This window comes from Plectrocnemia conspersa, unplaced genomic scaffold (genome assembly GCF_051122295.1).
Source record: "Plectrocnemia conspersa isolate PC_06_02 unplaced genomic scaffold, ASM5112229v1 ptg000011l, whole genome shotgun sequence".
NCBI lineage: Eukaryota > Metazoa > Arthropoda > Insecta > Trichoptera > Polycentropodidae > Plectrocnemia > Plectrocnemia conspersa.
This window is the reverse complement of record NW_028277175.1, coordinates 20,050,354-20,073,135: the sequence shown is the minus strand read 5'-3', so window position 1 is coordinate 20,073,135 and position 22,782 is coordinate 20,050,354. Positions and strand designations below refer to the sequence as shown.

The 22,782-nt window shown below is 34.4% G+C and overlaps 1 protein-coding gene across 11 annotated transcripts in view; it reads right to left on the bottom strand.

The window, feature by feature from the left end:
• The window catches only part of lap (phosphatidylinositol-binding clathrin assembly protein lap), a 58,897-nt gene extending 37,086 nt beyond the window's left edge, over nucleotides 1–21,811 (bottom strand). For 10 of the 11 annotated variants that reach the window (XM_088196636.1, XM_088196642.1, XM_088196631.1 and 7 more), the window contains exon 1: nucleotides 21,536–21,811. In XM_088196636.1, coding sequence (XP_088052762.1) covers nucleotides 21,536–21,665 — 130 coding nt within the window. In that variant the 5' untranslated portion in view covers nucleotides 21,666–21,811. The remainder of the gene's footprint in view (nucleotides 1–21,535) is intronic. The other variant, XM_088196641.1, reaches the window with a different exon arrangement.
• Between the last annotated feature and the right edge of the window lie 971 nt (nucleotides 21,812–22,782).

Genomic DNA, 22,782 nt, shown 5'->3' with positions numbered 1-22,782 from the left:
AAGTGGGTATAATAAATATGTTTGTAATATCCATATTAACGTTGAGGAAAAATTTAATACGTAAAGTGCTATATTATATACAATATGTATTATACATATGCTAAGTTAAGTTTATAGATAATTTGCAAGGATTTTCTAAAAGCTTATATGCAACTGATTGATTTATTAATGTCAACAACAAGTAATACAAACATTTTTGTATCTGAGCCGACATTTATTTAACAGTTTAAAAGCACAAGAAAACCGTTAACAGAAATGTCAGTGCATAATACGATAGTCGGTGCAAAAATTTCTCCCCCAAACAGCTAGCGAACCCCGGATTATATATTCATTAGAATTATATAATTGCCGATCTTACCGAGATCTCTACTAGACAATATCAAATAGTCTGTTTCCGCTCAGAATAATAGCATTGGACAGTCGTTTTGACACAGAGCCATCACTTCGCTTCCGACTTGGAACAGACGTCATTATCATTCGTTCCTAATAATATGAACATTTAGGTTATTTTCTTATGTTGCAGAAGACTCAATGATGTGGAACTTACAGATTATAAAGCCCGATACAAACCGACAGAAATAAATAAAACTCGAAGGTTTGAGTGAACCTGAAAACACCTAGATTAGGCGAAAGTCATTTGGTCTGATTTCAATTTAAACTAATATTGGTTTATAATATAAAAATATATTAAAAACTTAATTTACTCTACAAATTTTAAAGCAATATTTTTTTTTTAATAATCATACTTTTTTAGGGTTTTTTACGTGCGTCGAAGAGTCGGAGAAGAATATCTAGCTGATTGAGTAGTACCCAAAGTCAAATATTGTGGCGGAAGCGTTATGGTCTGGAGTTGCATGACAGTAGCAAGGGTAGGAAACTTGTACACTTGCGGAGGGTAGCGTGAATAGTGACGTTTATATTGAAATCTACTTTAATGGAATCCTACTGGAAAACATTTCCAGTAGGATTCCATTGGTTTATGTCAAAGGTTTTGGTGCTTTTAGAATGGCCTACACAAACACCAAACCTAAATCCTATAGAGCATTTATGGGCAATATTAAAAGGAAAGGTTGCTCAACACAATTGCAAATCCAAAATTGAGAGAAAAATTGCAGATGGAATGGAGAAAATTGTCTCCCTCCACCTGTATGTCATTAGTTGACAGTATGCAGCTGAAATTAAAGCTAAGGGCGGGCCTACTAAATATTAAAAATAAGCTTAAAATAAACACTTTAAAGAACTTTAATTAGTTTTTTATTTATATTTTTACGATTTTTCAGATATAACACATTTATTGGGGTGCCCATTTATTATGGACAAGGCTGTATATATGCATATATATTTAAGTCGCTTCTACAAAAACACCCTCTGCGTGAAACCCAGATCTGACTCAACCACCGCTCACCCGCCAACTACGTTCGCAACCTACCCCCATAATTACAGCAATATATCCTCCTCCTAGCGCGCAAGGACTCGCGAATTTCGCAAAATCGTCGGCCAATTGGCCGAGGTTCGCGCGGGTCAATCGATCGAAATCGAAACTCGCTACTCCCACGCGGCCAATCATTTATTTATTCAGTTAACCGAATAGATGGAGCGACGGTGATCAATTAGATTACGGTCGCACCTATACCAAAGTTAAAGTCACCCCAGATAGAACGATAGATACACAGACGGCGCAAAAAAATTGTGACATGACCGACGGCGAAAGCAAGCGGACAGATATGGCATCGAGTTGGAACATATTTCTTTCGAATAAGGAGTCGTTACGTACGATGGACGATGGCGAATACTGGACACGTGAACGTGTACATGGCAAAGTATCGTCTGTTATAATTGGATGACGTACCGCGAAAAAACTGCCATAATAATTTTACATGTATTCTAAAATAGGCTTATCATGCACAACATTATTTATATAGAAATGCTTTGAAATCTGACAACACCATTGTCACTGAAAGCAACACTGGAAAATGAGTAATTCCGCCATTGTTTAGCGGACTTTCATAAAATTGATTGTTATACACGTAAATGGACTGAAACTTTACCCTTCTTGTAGAATTTACCAATATCGAGTTAACCAATGTATATCAGGCTGTTCCATAAGTTTTTTAAGGTGCGGGTTAAATGAGTTAAAAATAAAAACGTGATTTTTTCTAAATAATATATTCTCCATCTTTTTCTTTAATTATTCTCCACATGTTAATCAATTTTTTTCAAAATCAGATTCTTAAAATAATATATTTTTGAAAGCAATAATTTTTTTAAATATTGGGTACGTGTAGGGATCTAAATAGATTATACTCATGTCCGAAGAATATGGTGGGCGAGAAAGGAGAAAATGTATTGATTTTTCTACCGTCTTCTTGGGTACACGCGGGCGAACGCTGCCTTGGTGTAAAATGACCCTTTTTTAATTTATAAGGAAAGGTTTTTTATGGTCTAAGTCGCTTTTAAGCGAATTGACTGAGCACACTATGTGTCTGTCGTAATTGTCTGCCTATAATCTAATAACTCATCATGAATTGTTTCCTTCATATCCTACCAAATACATAACGTTTCTTATCGGTGTGTAATCCTATCCTCGGGGTTGGAATTAGGAGTTGATTGGCATCCAACCACTGCCTTTTACTTGTGTAAAGGATCCATTTCTCATCTTCAGTAACAATTCGACTCAAAAATAAATCATTAATTATTGGCATATTGAGATTCGCTGCGCGAGGTTTTTCTCGGATCATGTATGAGATACCCATACTTTGCAAATTAATCTTTTCTAAGATTTTAATTGTCTGTGAGGTTTTGTACTAGCTTCTGTATCGTTAATCTCGGAGCTAATTTGATGGCAGCCCAAATATTCTCACTAACAACCATGTCAAAATTTCCGGAACGAAATTTTTAGAACCACATTTGACACTTTCTAAATTTAACGGCATCCCTGCCCATTGCATTGATTGAGTTGAAACTCATAAAGCATAATATAGCTTAACTGAGATTATTTTATCTCTACTGCCATTGTTAATTTAGGATTGAAAATATCGTTACTAAATAACATCAATGATACGACTACTGTTAACAAACACCGATTATACATTTTTTGCAAAGGTAAGGAAAAAATGGGACAACCTGATACTCAATACCAATGATCGACTGGAATCTAATTCAATAAATTGAGGTACAATCATAAAATATTTACCGGAAGATTAGGAAGAGCCAGTAACTTACTTAGCATGGAAACTTTCATGCTAGAAAAATGTGTGATTTTTGAAGTGGAAAACAGGTTTGAGACGGTGACAAGATTTAACTGTCAATGTCGATAAAATCACAATGCTACGGGGAGTGTTATTTCTCAATGTATACGATTTTCTAGTAGAAGACTTTTTATTTTGATTGAAGCGGATTAAAGTAAATTCAAAGGAAATTCACGTATAAATCGAAGCACCGACTACGTTTTGGAATAGCATACAATCAATAATACATTTGAAGAAATAGTATATACATGAAAAGCTTTTTTTACATAGCTCAATAATTATAACACGAATAAAAATATAATACATACGGATGTTTACATTGAATGGAATTATGAGCAGTAGGAAATTTTAGGTTTTTTTCTATATATAGGGTAAAAAAACATGTCACGTTAATGTGCCTCAGCCCCAAATAATACCACGTAAACGCTGCCTTAGTAAACTTCACCTTCGCCCGACATTGACAAATTACATAGACAGTCGCCTGTTTTGTCTATAAATACACGTTTCTATGATAAAGCCACTTCATTATTTACAATTTCACGTTAATTTAACGCATGTTTGCTAATTTTATAACGGAGCAACAATAATTTCTTGGGAGTGCGCGCATTGCCTAATTGAATTTTCTTTACAATTTGGCGCTTTTTGTACCAATTTTAACGAGCAATCATCTCTGAATACGGAGGAACGGTAAAAAGACGAGATGGGGAGTTGATTGGCCGTTAAATTCAATCCAAACAAATGTGGAAAGAGTATTCAAATATTTTGATGATTCGCTACGGTACTTTACTTGTATACATTTCGTGGCGATGCGTATTTAAGCCGACACTGAAACCGCACCATTAGCGGGCAATTTTAAATGCTCGTTTAAATATAAAGTATGGATAAATATTTTCCGGAATTCACACCCTAATGAAATGCAAACTACAAGAGATACATTAAAAATATCATTGTATTTAGGCCAGTTTTTTAAACTTATTTGATCATGTTCAATAATTATATTAATACTAAACGGCTGATATGTGCAAGCGCGCACTAAACGCTCTTTAACATAACCCCGGCAACCACCCAGGTAGGACGTATGTAGGCCATAGAATGCATAGTCATATCATATATACAAGTATCAAGCCTTTCGCCTCATCACCTAAGCTCCATTTTTTAATACTACTTCTTGTTTATAGATTTTGACCCCTATACATTTTTTGGTTGTTCAAGTTTTTAGCGTATGAAACGTTCCAAGCCTATCCAATGCGACGAAAGGGCATATCATAAAGGGCATAGTGTTTCGCATAGCCGTTTTTGGTAATAGGCCGCTAGTTGAGAACAAAAAGAGGCGGACGACGCGATGCCAAACAGGACAGGAACGATCAACGACTCCGGCTTTTACCGCTAGGAGTTCGCCGGAGCGTGCAAACAACACCACCAGAACGGCGGAGGTTGTCGTTTCCGCGATCCGGAGGCTGTTGATCGTCACCTCATTGGGGGAGGGGGCGCCGGATCGATACGAAAGCTGCCGCCCTCGCCCGAACCGTCGCAATTGAAAAACGGGAATTGCGTCGCTGTACAATATGTTGCAAAATCGTTAGCTTAACACGATAATGAGCTTGAACGCATAAAACCGCAAAATATAGATTATCGCCGAGAGAAAATAATAAATAGAATATCGAGGTCCAACGAACGAAAGTTTAATTTATAGATTGTAAAATAATTACAAATAATACATTGTATACATATGTACATAATAATACTTAGAGCAACACATGTCTACGTTACAGTGGCATAACTACAATGACTATGAACATTTATCACCAAAGACCCTTTTTATTTTGTATCAGAATCATGGCGCTGCCAAATATGGACAATTTTCTTAGAATACGACAAATAGCAGTTATTGAGAGAGAGAGAGATATTCGAGGGGATTTCAGTGATATTTGCTTATATTATAGAACCATTTTCTTCAAAAGAATGTCACTATTACGCAGATCGAACAATACGTGACAAATCTACAACAAATATCAATGGAAAATCAATTGAGAGTAACATCCGACACGTGATTTGGCGTTTAGCGAGAGGAAAAATCAATACGTGAGCACTGAGCTCCGTAATATAATACATCTCTATAAATATAGGTCATGGACGGAACTCGACCTCCCTCGACTTCTGATATTTTTAGGGGTAGCAACCAATGGAAATATACCGAACTGACAAATGTTATAGACACGCCTCACACACCCGATATAAAATTCGAAAGAACGCGTTGATAAATCCGACGGTTCATACATTCATACATAATCATAACGCTAACCACGTTCTCGGTTTACGTGTCAAGGTTTACCTTTAAAAAATCGCCGTTTCACAAGACCATACGAGAAGATTTGCAAATCTGAAGCGATTTAGAAGAGAAGCGTATCATCATGTCCCTGATGAAATTCGATAGCGTCAAATCATTTGATATAAAACACACATGCGAGCGAGTTAGGCACAATGTAACCGCAATTGTAAATGCGCGTATTTCAATATGTTTATGTGGTATATAATAATAGCGTACTCAGCACAATGTGTCACAAACGGCAGAGGAGGTCGAACTATTTCAAAGAGGACAATCATTTGGAACGTGGAAAGCTCGAGGCGACCCCGCGGGGTCATATTTAACGGCAAAGTTAACGCGTGCACATATACACGGAGTGATATTGTAATACAATAGGAATGGATCTGTTATCTTTGAAGCGAGACCATGACATCGCGGTCATCTTGATTCAATTCACTGTCGCGAATGAAGGAAGGAAGCTATTTATTGACAAGTACTTATAATGTGTATGATTGACGATAGAAAATCATTTCTTCAATGGCGGAACTTCAAAGTATATAAATCGAGCGGCTGCCGCATATCATTAGAATTACGTTTCAACAATTCGATATTAGTTTATAATAATTATGGCTGATGAAGAATAATGATACAAATAGAAATGTAAAATTCAACATGATGTTAAATAAAAATTCTACAAATTATACTATATTTAAAAACAATTTTACTTATAAATGAATATAATATTACACTTACATTATCATAGAATAGTATAGTGCTGTTTTCGACTTACATATCATATCTTAAAATCAAAGCGTTGAAACTGTGTGCGATTTTAAAGGGAATATGTGCATTTAAATAAATAATTTGTTCCATAAAACAAATTATTTGTGTTTTATGTAAGGCAAATCTTCGAATTTTTAATTCGGAAAAGGATTCGTTGCAGTTATTCATAAGGTATTCACTGTTAATGCAGAAACAATTTGTTTTATGGAATTATTTTATATATTACTCATTTAAATTAGCATTTAGCTTAGTGCTAAAACTAATTGTTTTACTGTTATATTGCATTTCTCGTTAGAATATGCATTCTGTAATGTATTATGTTTCATCCAGTTGTGATAGGGTAGAGTGTGCCATATAAACAGTTTCATCACTGTATATCTTTTGTGGGCTCTTCTGTCTTCAGGAGGAACACAGTATCATATTCCTTTGACTCGGTTAACTTTGATGAACCTTTGATGAACCAATATATAAATATTATTGAAGGAGACAAATAATAAAGTTTCGTACTCAGCTATTTTGTTGTTTTCAAGGCCAATGCCTTGAAAACAACTTGAATTTAACATTTTAACTAATAAAATAAGCTATTGACAAAAAGATGATCCAACTCTTTTTTTAAAAAAAAACACAAATTTAAGGCTATCTTCGATTTTTTTTAATTATTCGACCTTTTGGTCGCCTCTAGACTTTTCACAGCAGTCGATTCTTTCATTGTAATTTTTGATTATTTTTTCGTACATTTCGGACAGTATCTCGATTATAATATATTGGTTTTTAGGTGCTTCAAAGTTTTGGGTTTGTCAAAAAAAATCAAACGGTGTAAAATCGCATGATCTTGGCGACCAGTTGACGTCGCCAAAACGTAAAATAATGCGACATGTAAACCACAATGTCTTCCGATTCAATATTTTCGATTTCGTGCCAAAAATAATCGGTTATCATGCGCATATAGCGCTCACCATTGATTATTACAATCCGACCTTCATCGTTTTCAAAAAAGTAAAGCCCAATAGCGCCGCCTGACCACGATGCGCACCAAACAGTCACTTTTTGGGCATTAAATGTTCTCTCTTGAATCACACGGGGATTTTCCTTGCCCCATTGCGACATAGCTAGAGATGTGGAAATGTGCCTCATCAGAGAAGAATATTTTCTTTGAAAAATCAACATCAACTTCCTGCTTCTCTCACGCCCAATCTGTGTAAATTCTTCGCTGTCTATGGTCTCTGGGTTCTTGTGTTATCTGAATTTTATACGAGTGTAGATGCAAAATGCGCCAAAATGCGCCATAAGAAAAGTCCCAGAAGCTGCGAACGATTCCGGGTCTTCAGCCACACTTTTACAGCAGCAATATTCTCGGCTGAACGAGCGCCACGATGATACACAGGCCTTACCATATCTCCAACGCTCAAATTGACCATAATCTCCCGTAAATGTCGATACACAGTTCGTACATAATTGTTACTTCTGTAGAACAATTGAACAATTTTACGCGTTCCATTCCGTAAATATGTTATTGAAAACTAACATTTGACAGTTGTCTGATTTACAATACTGCCAACATAAAAAACTTGACTTGAATCATCCTGTCCTCTACTTTATGATGAATGAATTCTTTGCCAGGCGCCAAAGATCTGAAACTATTATAGCATCAAGTCGATTTAAATAATCATCATCAAAACCAAATTCCACAATCTATCGATCAAAACATTTTAAAACAGTAATTGAAAGACTGCATCACACATGCTTCAACGTCGGACGAGCCAAAATCAGCAAGAACATCACGACTGGCGCCAAGTAGTGACGTCGGAAAACCAGCGTGCGAGCATTCAAACGACCTTGAACTTGCGTTTGAATATAATGCAGTACAAACATGTTTGATCAAACATATAGTCGGTGTATCGAAAACTAACAGCAGTAAAGGATGTAGAATGGGTTGATATGGATACAAAAGCGGAAGTGACGAGTATAACGGCAAACGTAACGCGGCACACAACAAAAACGAAAATAATAATTTAAAAAAAAACACGGAACTGACACAGTAAAAGCGATTCTTTACGCTTCCGTTTCCTCTTTGCACACGCGGTAAGTAAAGTGTGTGTAAATCGATTTTTAACGCGTAAACAAACACAAAAGAAGGCGAGACAAGCACCGGCCGATGGACTGTTATGTTATGAGTATGATTCAAAAGATTATGCATAAGCGCGTTTACTCGCTAAATACAAAGTTCCGAAGGAAATTACGCGTTCCGGAAACATTTTTCGAGCAATCTGGAAAAGTTTAAATTAAATAAGAGTAAGCGGGCAGTCGGATTATGCTCAGACTGTGTACTATGTGTGTTGTGGCGATAAACAGATAAAACTTGTGATGTGTTGGTTCAGTACGTAATTACTATGACGGTTAAAACCCTCATCAAAAATATATTTATTCATTTATAAATATAAAACACTATTTGAAGGGAAAAAACCTATCTAATAATAATATTCCGAACTGTACGAAACACAACGTCCGAAAGATTAACAGTATTAAAATAATCAATGGTCATAATAAATATCAAATGGTGAAAATAAAAATAGCATACGGTCAGAATAAATTTACAGAACGATCATTTGAATAAAAAAATATTATAACATTTATAAATATAAATAGGCAAGAAGTCGTAAATTTTAGAAATATCTTACAAAATATCGCGCTCGCATCAAAATTGTTGGGACAGATTAAGTACGAGCGAGCGTTGGTCAGAATCCATGAATAACGAACGAAGCGGGAATAACGACAGAGCGGCGGCGGAGAGCACTCTTGACATCTGACAATGTTGTGAGCTCAACCAAACAAGTCGGCCCTAAAACACCTTGATAATGGCCATGTGTTATTATGCTGACCATCTGGCAATATGAAACTTGAGGTTAAAATACAGGTCATACAATATAAATACTGGCTATTCTTTATCGATACTGTCCAATGAACTGTAATAAATACTGACTGAAAAAATTGATTCTGATTGTCAAAATAATTCGTACCATTTAATATAAATTTATTTTGGCCGCTTATATTCTGACATACAATTTTTTTTAGTTACACACAATTCAGACCCGAAAGAACACGAGCCCTTAGCTTATTATAAGCGTTTGCAATCTCTCTCTATCTTGACTATCGCTATCAATTTTTTTCTTTTTTGAATACGTAGAGATATTTTTGATGCCCAAACTTCTCATGTTTCTTAGTTGGTTCACGTCCGATTCTTGCTTTACTGCGATTCTTCTTATTCTGCTGTCCTGTCCGGTTTGAGAGTTTTGACCGTCTTGTTTATTAGCTCTAAATATTACTCTCGGTCCTGTATTGCACGAAAGACTTCTTCAGCTGTCATCTCCGACCATGGACGTAGATGGTACGTTTCGCAACCAAAATATATCTTTCTTCAGATCCATTTTTTTCATAATTATTATCTGATAAATATTTTTAACACTTCAAATTGACTAATATGGTAGCAATAAATGAAACTAATTTGGTTAAATATGTTACACTAACAAGAAGCATAGTTTCGAGTAAATTTAAATTTATCTAAATATCTAGAAATTTTTCATCGCGGATTAGCTTTGGAAATATTTCGACTATAATCGAATTCAGTACATTTCTAGCGACTCTTTTTCTTAATAGTTAATTTAGCAAACGTGAAGTACTAGTAAATATTACAAAATTTCGTTCTGTGTGGCCACCTAACCAGAAACATTTTTTTCAAATAAAATCCACAAAAAACTTTCATTTTAATTAAAATTCAACTATATTTGCAGTTAATGCATTTCTATGTTAAGTCGGCAGATTTTCATAAAATGCTTGGTGTAAAGTTTATATTTAATATGCCATCAATGCATGGATTTGAGGGTTTTGAGTTACTGCTTTTTTTGCAGGTAGCCTGCCGACTAGAATCAATTCTATTATGACCGGTTTAACAGTTTTATTTCGTCGAGGCCAACTATTTTTTAGCACAATCATATGAAAAATACTTTGTGGCACACGCATATGAATTTTAGTGGTTATCGATGAAATTTAATGGATTCAAACATTGAAGCATGGCATACTTTTAAAAATCATAATAGTTATGTTTCTTTACATAGAATAAACTGTAACATTTGCATATTAAAACATACTCGTTATCGACAAATACGCAACCCCATTAGTGCATTTTTTTTGTTAAAATTTGCGGACATAAATTGATTTAAAATATTTTTAGTCCTCTTTCAGTATTTGCATAAGGCTCAAGAGCTTCGACTCATTGGCAATTACGAAGCTTAATTAGTCGGATTTCGCTTCAGCACACTATGCGGACTGAGGCTAGGCCCGACCTCCTACCTAGACTGTCGAAATATTATATATTAAAACCGCAATATCTAGGCCTAGATATTGATGTTCTAATATCAAAAAAAATCATCGTGTTAAAGCCTAATATTTTCCTTAATTATAAAATATGCAAGTTAAATATAAACGAGCAATTAGATCCATCAGAACCGATTTTCGATAAGCACGTACTATGGAAATTTTTCCAATACTTAACACGAACAAATTAAATGATCGCCACGACAAAGATAACAGTTTCGTGTTTATGAATCGACGCGTATTCACGAAGAACCACTATAACTACGTCTACGTGGCAAAGGTAGCCTCGCAAATTTGCAAGGCTGTTACCGCGTCCAATCGTACATTGCACCATCGAGGTCAATGTCGGATTGTGACTCAACTCGATGATCAACGAACCGGCAAAAATCAGCACGTGCTCTCCCGGCGAATCCATCCCAGGGTTTGAGATCTGAGCAGAAAATGTCGCCAATTGCGTAAACGTCCCCGATTTGTCTCCGAAGTGTGCCGGTCGGTAGCTTTTACTTTCGTCGAAACCTTTCCTGGCGTATCGAACGCGGCCAAATTGGTTACGACACGCGTGCTACCATAAAAAAAAACCGCACAACTTCTGATCGGCACCAGCATAGAAGAGATACCATAGTACCCCCCTAGTAATTACCGCAACGGCCGGAGATGAGTAGTGGTTTAATTACTTTGTCATGGGGGACTACCCTTTGTGGCGGCGAGTGGATATGACGAGTTGATTCGCGGAATCGTTCACTCGTATAACACATTCGCAAACAATGTAACGCGAGGGTTTATAATGCAAAAACTCCACAAAACACAACCGGTTCTATAACTTTTCAGTAATCATGAAAAATGTAATGTTTCGCATCTAGTATATTTATTCTCAACAGTCAGTACACAAAAACATCATTCAATGCGTGATCATTACGTGCTTTAAATTTTTGCCCTGTGATTAGTCGGTCACTCTGCGGAGCTGTACCAGTGAGTAGAAAAACACAGTGGAATATTAGTTTGTAATTGTCGAAGTACGATTGTAAAGATTATTATACTATCGCCCATTTCACTATTGTTACAATTATATATTTTATTAATTATAACCCTTGCCTTGCTCTATGTATATTTTTTTATTGTGTTTATTTTATTTGTAATAATTCAAGTCTGAGCGACCATATGAATTCGTTTGTTTTTGTGCACTGGCCCTAAAAAAATAGTGTAATATAATCTTCAAAGGTTTTCTAACCCTAAGGGGTGTGACTTAGCAGCCAGTAAGATGCCGTTGGTAATAATTTATTATATATTACATATATTGCGACAAACTATCGTGGACGAGGATCGTTTTTCTACGAGCAGTGGTGGAGAAGCCGGCGAAGAAATGATATCCAGTAGATGGTCCTCGGATGTTTTGTAGTTATGGCAGCGCCGGTGTAATGGAGGTTCGTTTCTCTCTGCTGCGGTTATCGTCTTCGGGAGTCCCTCTCTGGCCCTGGCCGTCTCTGGCCTTGGGTTGCAAAGCTCATTGACGAATCACAACCATGCAATTGTTGCACTCGTTTCTTCGATCAACGAAGAGTGATACTTGCTTAGACATCCTTCCGAGATTGAACACTGCAACGGTAATTTGTGACTTTACGATGCTTTTTGTCGTCTGATGATGTATTGTTTCCATGCCCGTTTCGCAACAAAGAAATATTCTTTCAATGGATCGGAGAGTAAATACGTGTTATTTATGCGAAACCCTTTTTTTTCTGGACGTAACGAGGGCGTTTATACGGTCCCTTCCTTTACACTCTATTGTTACGGTAATTAAGGGCGCGAGTTTCAATAAGAAGAACCCCCACAAATCTTGACGTGGACCAAAAAAATCCCTACAGTAGAGAATCGTGAAATTTCTCACTGCTGGGTCTGATTCGTGACACATTCTAATAAGATGGTGACGTATTCATATGAAGAAGACAAACACAGACAGTATAAACTGAAGTATTTTAGTCTACTTGGGTCTAAATCCAGCCAGACTGCTTTAATTTGAATACATATACGAAATAAAAATCATTCATACCGCTAAAATAGCGATAAAATGGTGAAGAACGCAATTTATAAGACCATTTTATTATACCCTAACGCCATAAAAGCGCTGAATATGTACATACATACATATATATTGCACTAGAAATATACGAAAACGTGACACTCGCATTTCTTCAGGATTCGGAACTGGAGCGCGAGCTCTTCTTGGCAGCACAGCCGAGATCAATACATCGGTCTGATTCCAGTATTTTGCGCGGTGCTTGTAATACATTGGAATTATGAGAAAAACATATTTAATTACTCGCAAAGCGGAAGGGCAAATGGCGATAAGTGGTATCGGTCTCGTTTCGGATATCTGGGCGGAAACGTACGATAAATTCGGCTGGAGATAAATAAATACAGGCGTAAATAATACATAAGTACTGGACAGTGAAATGAAGATTGCCGATGATGGCAACAATTGGAACCGTACCAAAGCAGTTAAATATTGAGCGCTCGATTTTTTTAATCGTTTATATACAATAGTACCGTTTTTATAAAAAAGCATTTGATTGAGATTCGTGCCACATTCTGCCAGTCAAAATCAATAATTTTGCACATCCCTGGACTTATTATTACTAAGGTAAAGCTACGGAATCTAAATTAATTATGATTCTATAGTATTTATTTAAATTAAAAGACCATCGTGACTTCAAATGTTACCCAAATGCGTTACGATGGTAAAAAAAATAATACATAGTATATGAGAGTGGAAAAAATAATTGAAAATTAAAAAATAGATACTCGTAGCTGACATTAGATGAATCAATGTGCAATACTCAACGACATACAACTTTCTGACAGAATTCAGTTAATGATATTACAATGCTCCTAAAAGAAAGGTGCTATGATACAATGTGGGCCATAAGTTTTTGACTTTTTAAACCGCTTCAGAGCAGGAATCGCGCGCAGGGCATCCAAATACCCGGGCAAATTCATTACCCGGTTCTCCCCCCCACATTCTTGTACACACATATCGTTCAAATAAACAATAGATAATGAAAATAATGTAATGTAATTTATTATTGCTGTTATTATATTCTAAATGGAATATTTTTAAAATATCAATGCTTTCAGTGTTTCATATTTCATAGAATTTGAAAAATATATTATATACAGAAAAAATATTATTAAATTTAATTTATAATAAATATTAATTATCTTATTAAATAACTATGTATGTGTAATGTTATCAATAATGTATGTGTGTATATATTGTATACACATATGGTTTAATCATTAAAACATTAATGAAATTGAAAAATATGGTTGTCGACACTGAAAATTTTATCAACATGATTTAAATTAAATAATATTAAATATTTTTTCTTTAAATAATATACTTTGTAGTTTAAAGATTAAAGATGTATGGGTATACAATTATTCAAACGAAGCTTTAAAATTTACTGTATTAGAAATCAGACGGAATTGTTTACAATCATTTTATTTAAATGTTGATAACAAAAAAAATATATTATGTAAAAAATATGTATAATTATAAAGTTTATTTACAAAATACAGATCAATTTATAATTGCATTTGGGAAATAAAAAGCGGAGGTTTAATAAAAAATATATGTAAAAAGAGGGAGAAAGGTTCCTAAACTTTTAAACCTAAAGATTAAAATTTTGATTAAAATTAATACTTCAAATATAATTATAACGGCGGATAAATTTACTGTTTGTTACAAAACAATTATGGTTGCTCAATTTATCAGCTTTAAAATATTCGTAGAATAACGGATAAACAATCTGATAACTTATATTACACCGCAGATGAAACTAATGAAATTTTTATAAAGTTGTATCTAAGAAAGATTTAAATTTAGTTATATTATATAAAGTTTAGATTTTTTTAGATTAAATTTTTTTTCTTGTCTGTGGAGTCAAGATTATATTGTGTGATGAAAAAATGGCAAATAAGAAATATTTCAGAACCACTCTTGTTCGCCTTTCATGAATCACCTAATTGTACATGCAGAATTTGCTCTTTTCATATCTGCAAAAGTCAAGAATAAATATTTTTTCGTTGATCAATATTAATTATCTAATCAAATAATTTATTCTGTGTAATTAGTATCAAAATTGCATTGTAGTATTAAATAATCTGTTCACATCCCTTGTTAGAGAGCTAACCATCAACCGATTGATAACGAGATTGATAGATGAATCACTGACGGTAAATAAAAACAATATACTTAATTGTCGTTTTTTGTGTACCACCGTCCCCTGAGTATGCCATGTGCGAAATCGAATTTTGTATCTTGAAAATTGTGAGACATTTATTTCATATGGAGAAATGAAATAAAGATAACAGGGTATTCGGTTCTTTTAAAAACGTGCGATCCTTGGAAATTTAGTCGCTAGGGATCGCTTCACGGGGGGAACAATGGCGTTCGGCGTAAAACAACGACGTAAGTCGTGTTTACTTTAATAAGCCAGCCACAATAACCCAACTTAAGGCGAAAACTATATCAAGAGATTTGTTCAGTGAAATAAACATTCATTATCATACAACTTGTAGCTTTTTTTATTGAATTTTCAAGTGTAAAAATGTTTGGCCCACCCTGTACAAGAACGGATAATAATTAAATATATTCATACAAAGGTATCTCAAGAATGTTTTTGAACTTTTTGGATAAAGAGGAAGTATTTGGTTACTCAGGGATTTCATTCAAGAATGCTGCGAAGTAAGGTGTCATAGAGGATACGCAAAACTGACGGATCGTTAACAAAGCTGAGCAAATTGAAAGATTTTTCATATGTGTTGTTTACGTGTAGAGAAAATCTCTCCTTGCTATTAAAAGTGGTTCCGAGAATTTTAGTGCAAATTTCTATAGGCATTGCTCCCACCGAGATGATAGAAATATTTTAATGGTGAATGAGGTCGGTAAAATGACATAATGTAGCATTTTCCGTCACTAAACGGTAGACGGAAGCTCATCTCCACAGAGAATCTAAATCACTCTGTAGAGATAAAATTAACTTGTAACTGCCGTATTAATGAATTATAATAATAAAAAAGGGCTCAGGTTGGACCCTTGAGGAACTCTAAAATGGGTTAATATTTTTTCGACAATCGGCCGCCATAGGATACGAATTATCTTCGATCACTCAACTCTGGAATAATTAAGTTATATAATCTAAGCAAGCAGTCCGATTTTCTTACTACAAACCAAACTTTGTCTATTGTTTTTTCAAAATCAATATATACGACGTTTATTTGTATTCTCGCATCAAGAGATTTCGTCACTGTTTTGGCCAACAAAACTTGAAGACGTAACAATGGATAATTATTTTAATTTAGCAGGATCTTGAAACACCGTCGTGTTTTTTTTATATTAGAAACTAACTAATCACCCGGTTAAAAGCGTGTATCTTTTGGTTACTGATCTGGTCATAACTGAATATAACCCGCGTACATTGTTTTGGCAAGTTAAACGAGTTAATTTAAAACAATCTTAAACAAAAGGATAAACTTTGCATATTTGTTTTACGTCCAAATAAAACCCATTACGAATCCATCAAAATATGTAAATCTAAACGTTTAAAACTTTGGGACAGCTAGAAGAACTGTTTGTAACATAATCAAACCAGAAGACGTTCCATATCAAAACACAATGCATATAGAAATGTAGAAGGAGCGATAAAAACGAGATTCAGGAGGCGGAGACAATAGGTTGTTCTATAAAACCTACGCTCTGCTGCACTGAAAAGGTTCGTAGAGAGACGACAAATTTGCATACGACTCTTCGAAAAAACTCGATTGAAATATTTTAATAATTTTATCAACCTATCCTCTGCCATTTACGATACTAAAAATCCGTTCCTAGAATCTTATTTTCATAATTATATATTATAGATTCTGGAACATCATTGTCGCACACCTATAGGTAGTTAATTTCCAAATGTTATTCGTAAAACTACTTCCAATGTTAACGTAACACACAAACTGTTTTAGTTCAAATATTTTCTATTATAATAGAATTTAATAAAATAGAATAGTATGCTTTGACTTGAAATATATCAAGATTCATGAACCCTTCTCAAAACTATTGAGCTTCGTTTATACGTTATAACAACGGGTACCACTACTCCCCTTTCCCAGTAGCCGTTTACAGGGAGAAAGGCGATTTGAAGTGAAATTTATTACCCTCTTGCGGCTTTTTATTAAAAAGTTTCTTATTAAATATGCGCAAGTTAAAAAGCTACACATAAGCGTTGCGTGCTAACCGAGCACACCTGTCGTGCATGCACGTCAGGTACTAGTAGGATCTCACCTGCCCTCCGGATCCTATGTATGTACTGTGCATACACCCTTTGGAAGCAAGTAACTTAAAAAGTCACGTCACACGCGAATGCGCGACCTAATTAACGGGAAAATTAGATTCGCCTCAACAACTACAAATAAAATCTATTATTCCACCGACGGCGCAGAAGGGATGAAGCTCCGACTATTCTTCACGAATGAGAAAAACCGGTTTGGTCGGGTGGAATCTTGACTTGAGCATGGAATTCGATTGAAAAAATCTAGCCAGCAATCGAATATGAATGAAATCGTGCAAAGGGCGAGGCGTAGCATTAATAATTGGTTGCGTGTGAGCATCAATAGTCGTTTTAAGCTAAATTGTGATGTGATTTTAATACTAACATGTTTGTATCATTGATCCAAATATAAATAGATTTGATCAAAAACAATATAAAACAAATATTTATCAGTGACAATGCATTATCGTGGTGATAATCGCTTATCAACGATAATAAATTCTTGATAGATTGGGCACAATATTTTGTAAATACTTCACGCTGTGGTTTATTTCCGACACTGACCTCGGCAATAAAAAAATGCAACAGCAAAATTAATTTACCTAATTATGATTTTTCCGATTAATCAATGCCATTATTAATTAAAATCAGTATTAGGATGGAAATTCTAAATTTTATATTTTCACAATAAAATTTAAGTAACGGTAATTATTCTTTCAGAGATGTATAAATATTTAAAAAATTACGCAAATAATTATATAACGACATTGACTACGGAAAAAGGGTTAAAAAATCTCGTGGCGCAATCAAACTTCGTCTGATTAAATTTGGACACTGTGACGTTCGCTGTTATATTCGATAAAGAAAATGTCGAGGGTTAATTGGTCGCAAAGATGTTTAACATTAATATTACTAAATTGTTTTTGAACACTTTACTCAAGTTATTGTTTCATTTAGAGAAAATTTAAACTAAAACGCCTCTATTGCTTTTGCCGAAACCTGCAAATTTTATATTGAGGACAATTTAAATGAGCAATATATAAAATAATTGTTACATAAAACCAATTCTTTGTGCATTACTGTTGGACAGATTAGGTGCGAGAGAGCTCAGCAACGAATCTTTTTCGAAGAAAAAAATCCGAAGATTTACCTTACATGAATACATCAACAATTTAAAATAATTTCCTGTTAAATAGCAATCTATTATATTTATTATAGCTATTATTTATAAAGCGCCTAACCATTAGTTTATTTAGATTTTGGTTTAAAATTATATTAATGTTTAGTACTTTTCTGTTATTGGGGGGAAAATTTATACTAAAAAAATGTTCACACATTTTATTTATTTATATACATCACTGTTCTGACTAACGCTAGTTATGTATTAAAACAACGTTTTGATACTAAAAAAAAAACAATTATACAGGTTAGATGCGAACAAGCGGCAGCGAGTGACCGTTCGTTAGAATAGTAAGCACCCCATGAATAATTCTCTGCAACGAATCTACTTAAAAAATGTCATTTATAATTAAATATAAATTGACAAATAAATAAACATTTTTTATAATACTAATAAATTTCACCTTCGATAACAGGACCGAATGTATTAAATTAATATAAATCAAAAGAATTTATTTGTAAACATTTTGATTTATATTAATTTAAAACATTCATATCATTTCAAACTAAAATGGATCTTTGACAAATGATCTTTTTTTGAAGAAAAATGATTTAAAAACATTTTCATGTATAAAATACTGTTAAATAATTATTTTCATAGCAAAAATTTTTTTTTAATTTTTATTAATTGATATTAGTCAATAATATTGGTAAAAATGTTGTTTTATTTTTAAACTTGATATTTGAAATTCTAAAATGGCACAAGCTACATGAATGTTTTGGTAAATTTAAAAAATATTAGAGCATTTTCACGTTTACAATTTATTATTAAATGAGAGAAAATTTACCAAAGGTGGGCGATGAAATTTTTTTTCGTTGAAAAGTAGGCGATGAGTGAAATAAGTTTGAGAATATATGGCTTAAACAAAAACCAATTTTTGAAAATTCGATTTTCAAACTAAAGCGGTGCCACTTCAGCTTGCGGTATACCATTTGTTTTAATCTTAAATTTTTCTGAAGAAGGACCTACTGGTACTGACACAACCGAAGATCTATTATCGAAGAGACTACGTAAGACCTGCACGCTGCTACAAAAAAGTATATGAAACTAAATTTAAGAATTGTGAAACGTCCATTTGCTGTTCAAACCCAAACCTAACAAACCAAACCCAACTTGATCAAATGAATTTTTAAGAACTGTAGTTAGTGTTCATTAGAGCAAGTTGGGTTTGATTCTATAGATTTGAAACGTATATCGTAAATGTACTAAGTTTAATTTGTTAGACTCAAGTATCCTGTAAGTTTATGGAAGGTGTGTAAGATAGATCGAACTTCCACTAAATATATTTCTTTCTCTATTTCTACTCAGAACCGATCCATTGGCGTAGCTCTGAGGTTTATTAACCACACTATGATATGTTTTTATAAGGAGGCCCTCAGACTGCATTATAAAATAGACCGCAAGCTAAAGTAAAAACGCAACGGAAGACCATATATGTAACAGTAGACACCTAGTGGCACCAAAAAATCTTTTTATGCTATTTAATATTTATGTAAGGTTTCAATTATTGATTCAGAGATCACGGAAACAACATATTATTTTTAACAATCGAATATATATTAAATAGGGTTGTCCAACAATTAAAGAGATAGCTACAATACGACAAACTGGTTAACGTAATATAAATTGTGCATGACATCCATTATTGCACAATAACCACAAACTATCAAAAGCCATTACCGAAGCCATAACAACTCATTGTCGTTTAACAATCGTCATGATAGTCACATCTGGAGTTTGCTTTCTCTGATGGGTGTGTTCTAAATATGTGATTGGTTCTCAATTATCCTTGGCAGCGATAAGTCAAAGCTTTTTCGAACGATCGATATAAAATAACGAAACAGTACTGATACTCACGCGAGCAGAGCGGAAGTCAGCACGAGATCACTACTCACTAAGAAGACTTAATAAGCCAATCACTGAAAACAAGATTACACCAGGACGAACGATTGATGTGTGGTAAATTAAATGCTTGTATATTTCCCGAAAAATAGCAGTTACCAGCATTTTCAGCGGCTATGGCCTCAAAACCCAAAATAACTTAAAATATGTATACAATAAAATAAACTAAAATAATAAAAACTATCCTTTTGTTTTTTTAATGGTTGTATCAAATATTGAAAATTTAGTCGAAGGCGTCTATGGTTTTGATACTACTTCTACAGATTTTTCGGAGGAACATATCAATTGATTTTGAATGGCTTTTTTTAACGCATTGTCTTCATTCATATTTTCTCTGATCTCCATCATAGGAATCTGTTTTATTGATTTTGCAAATATACTCGTGCCAACACAAATTTTGGATATTGTGGACTAATAACCGAATTATTTCTAAGAGTTCTAATCCCATATAGAATCTAGTGTCCTGAAATTTCTATCGTATCTAGGAGACACGAATTAGTGATTATCATATTATATATTATATAATAATAATTCTGATAGATCATCTCAGACTAGGTCGTACATATTAAGTATAAAAAATCTTTAATAATAAATTACCTAAGCTCATAAATAATATAATAGTTTTAAAAGGTGATAATTCGAAGTGAATATGGCGTATTTTGTATATATTAATTCTAGTATCATCATTTTTGAATTTCATGCTTTTTTTAAAAATAGCGACAAATCTGTTTTTTTGTAGATATTTCTAAGAGTTTGATTAGGATTAGATCGCTCCATATTTTCAATTTATGTGCTAATTGGTCACAAAAAAAGATTTGTAACGTAAGCTAGAAATCTTTGCAGAAAAGATTAGCTCATATTTGACCGTAATATTAAGAAATTATAAAATGAAAGAGCCGCGTGCACAATATATTATATATATGTATATAAAAAAAAAGTTTCAATTGCACAAAATAATGTATCAGGTATATTTTAGCGTAGAAAACGGTTCTATAAATAGCATATAATCTGGTACGGATCGATAGAGCAGTTTTCTTTTTTGATACCAACAAAGTTAAATTTTCAAAAGTTTGCGCATGCGCCTTTCGATAAGAAACGATCTCGAACGACCTATAATTGTAATAATGAAAAGTAAGAAATTCGCAACAATAATATGCACAATACGATGAATGTGTGACGGTTTTTTTCGTACATACTGTGAAGCTCGCTCACCGCACAACGCCGGCGAAACTGGTTTGTTCTATGCGGCGGAGCGGTATCGATCGCGAGCGGGGTGCACATTTTTCGCGTTTAAAATATTAAAAATGTTGAAAATGAAAATTGGCCCTAACAGGTGAAATATCGCGCATGCCGCCGTGTCAGGTGCGTAACCTGTTCTGCATAGATCGATAAGATAGAATACGATAAGCGAAGAGTGATAAATACTTACAGTCCAAGTGCTTCCTCTTGGGCCCGATCATCTCCTCGGTGGTGGCCTTGCAGACGGACTTGGCGAGCCCTTGGCCGGCGATGCTGTGCCTGGCCGCCAGCAGGCGGTCGTTGATGGTTTGCCCCGCCATGGCGGCGGAGCTTTTCTCGAAGAACGACAGTTGGACGATTTGAAAACCTCGGGGGAAAAAGTGCGGCGAGCTGGCCGACGTTGGCCGCTCAGCGCCAACACACCTACCCGAACACTCGCGCCCGCCGCGCCTGTCGGATGAGTACTGACCAGCCGAGCGCCGGCAGCGATCCATTTGCGTCGGTAGCTCCGAGAATTAAGTCGGTTAGCGCGAAAGCAGCTACTTAGCGCCATAACGTCAAATACTACATTTTCCAAGCTAATTCACATTTAAATCGTTTTAAAATAATATAACATATTTTGGAAATATTATTTAATAAATAATGATTTAATTTTTTCCGGGCATGTCACCAATTTTTCGCACCAAAAATATATATTATTGAAATTTAAATAAGTGTTAAATGCACGCTAGTTTTTACAATTATGTATTGATATTAGATACCATCAATTAGAACATTTATAATTCAAGTAAATAAAAAAATATTAAATGGATTTTTGTTTAAGATATTCTGGAGATTGTAGTTTAGAATAGTCGTCACTACTTTAATCGCAATTATAAGTAGCAATTCCATCTAAAGTTTTGGCGACGGGAGGTGACGGGTGGCAATTAGATACTGACTGAGCCGCTGCAGCAGTACTCAAATTTATTAATAAATGGAATTGTTGTCATATTACAACGTGGAATAAAACATAGCTTTGTATCTCCGCACCAAGATCCATTATCAGAGTTAATATTACCAAAAAATAGAAATGTGTCTAAAGCTGCTGGACCAGTTAATTTAGTTAGTCATCGATCATTAAGAACTAAAAAAAAACAAGGTTGTCACGGAAAAAAATTGTTAAAAGAGAGCTTAACGTAAAAAAAATCGTGAAAATATTGATACTGTGTTAAATAGAATCAAATATTGCCCTCATTCGGAGTACATGGCGCCTCTATTTGGAGTAAATGGAGCCGCTTTTGGAGCTGGCGCCAAAGACCGGCAAGATCCAATATGCACTCTCCATGAATGTTGCCATTATACTCTGTCCATTATCGCCAGATTTACACAATTTCAAACCCACCTGTTACGTCGTTAATCACATAACATTCTAATAAGAATCGAAGACTACAAGGAACG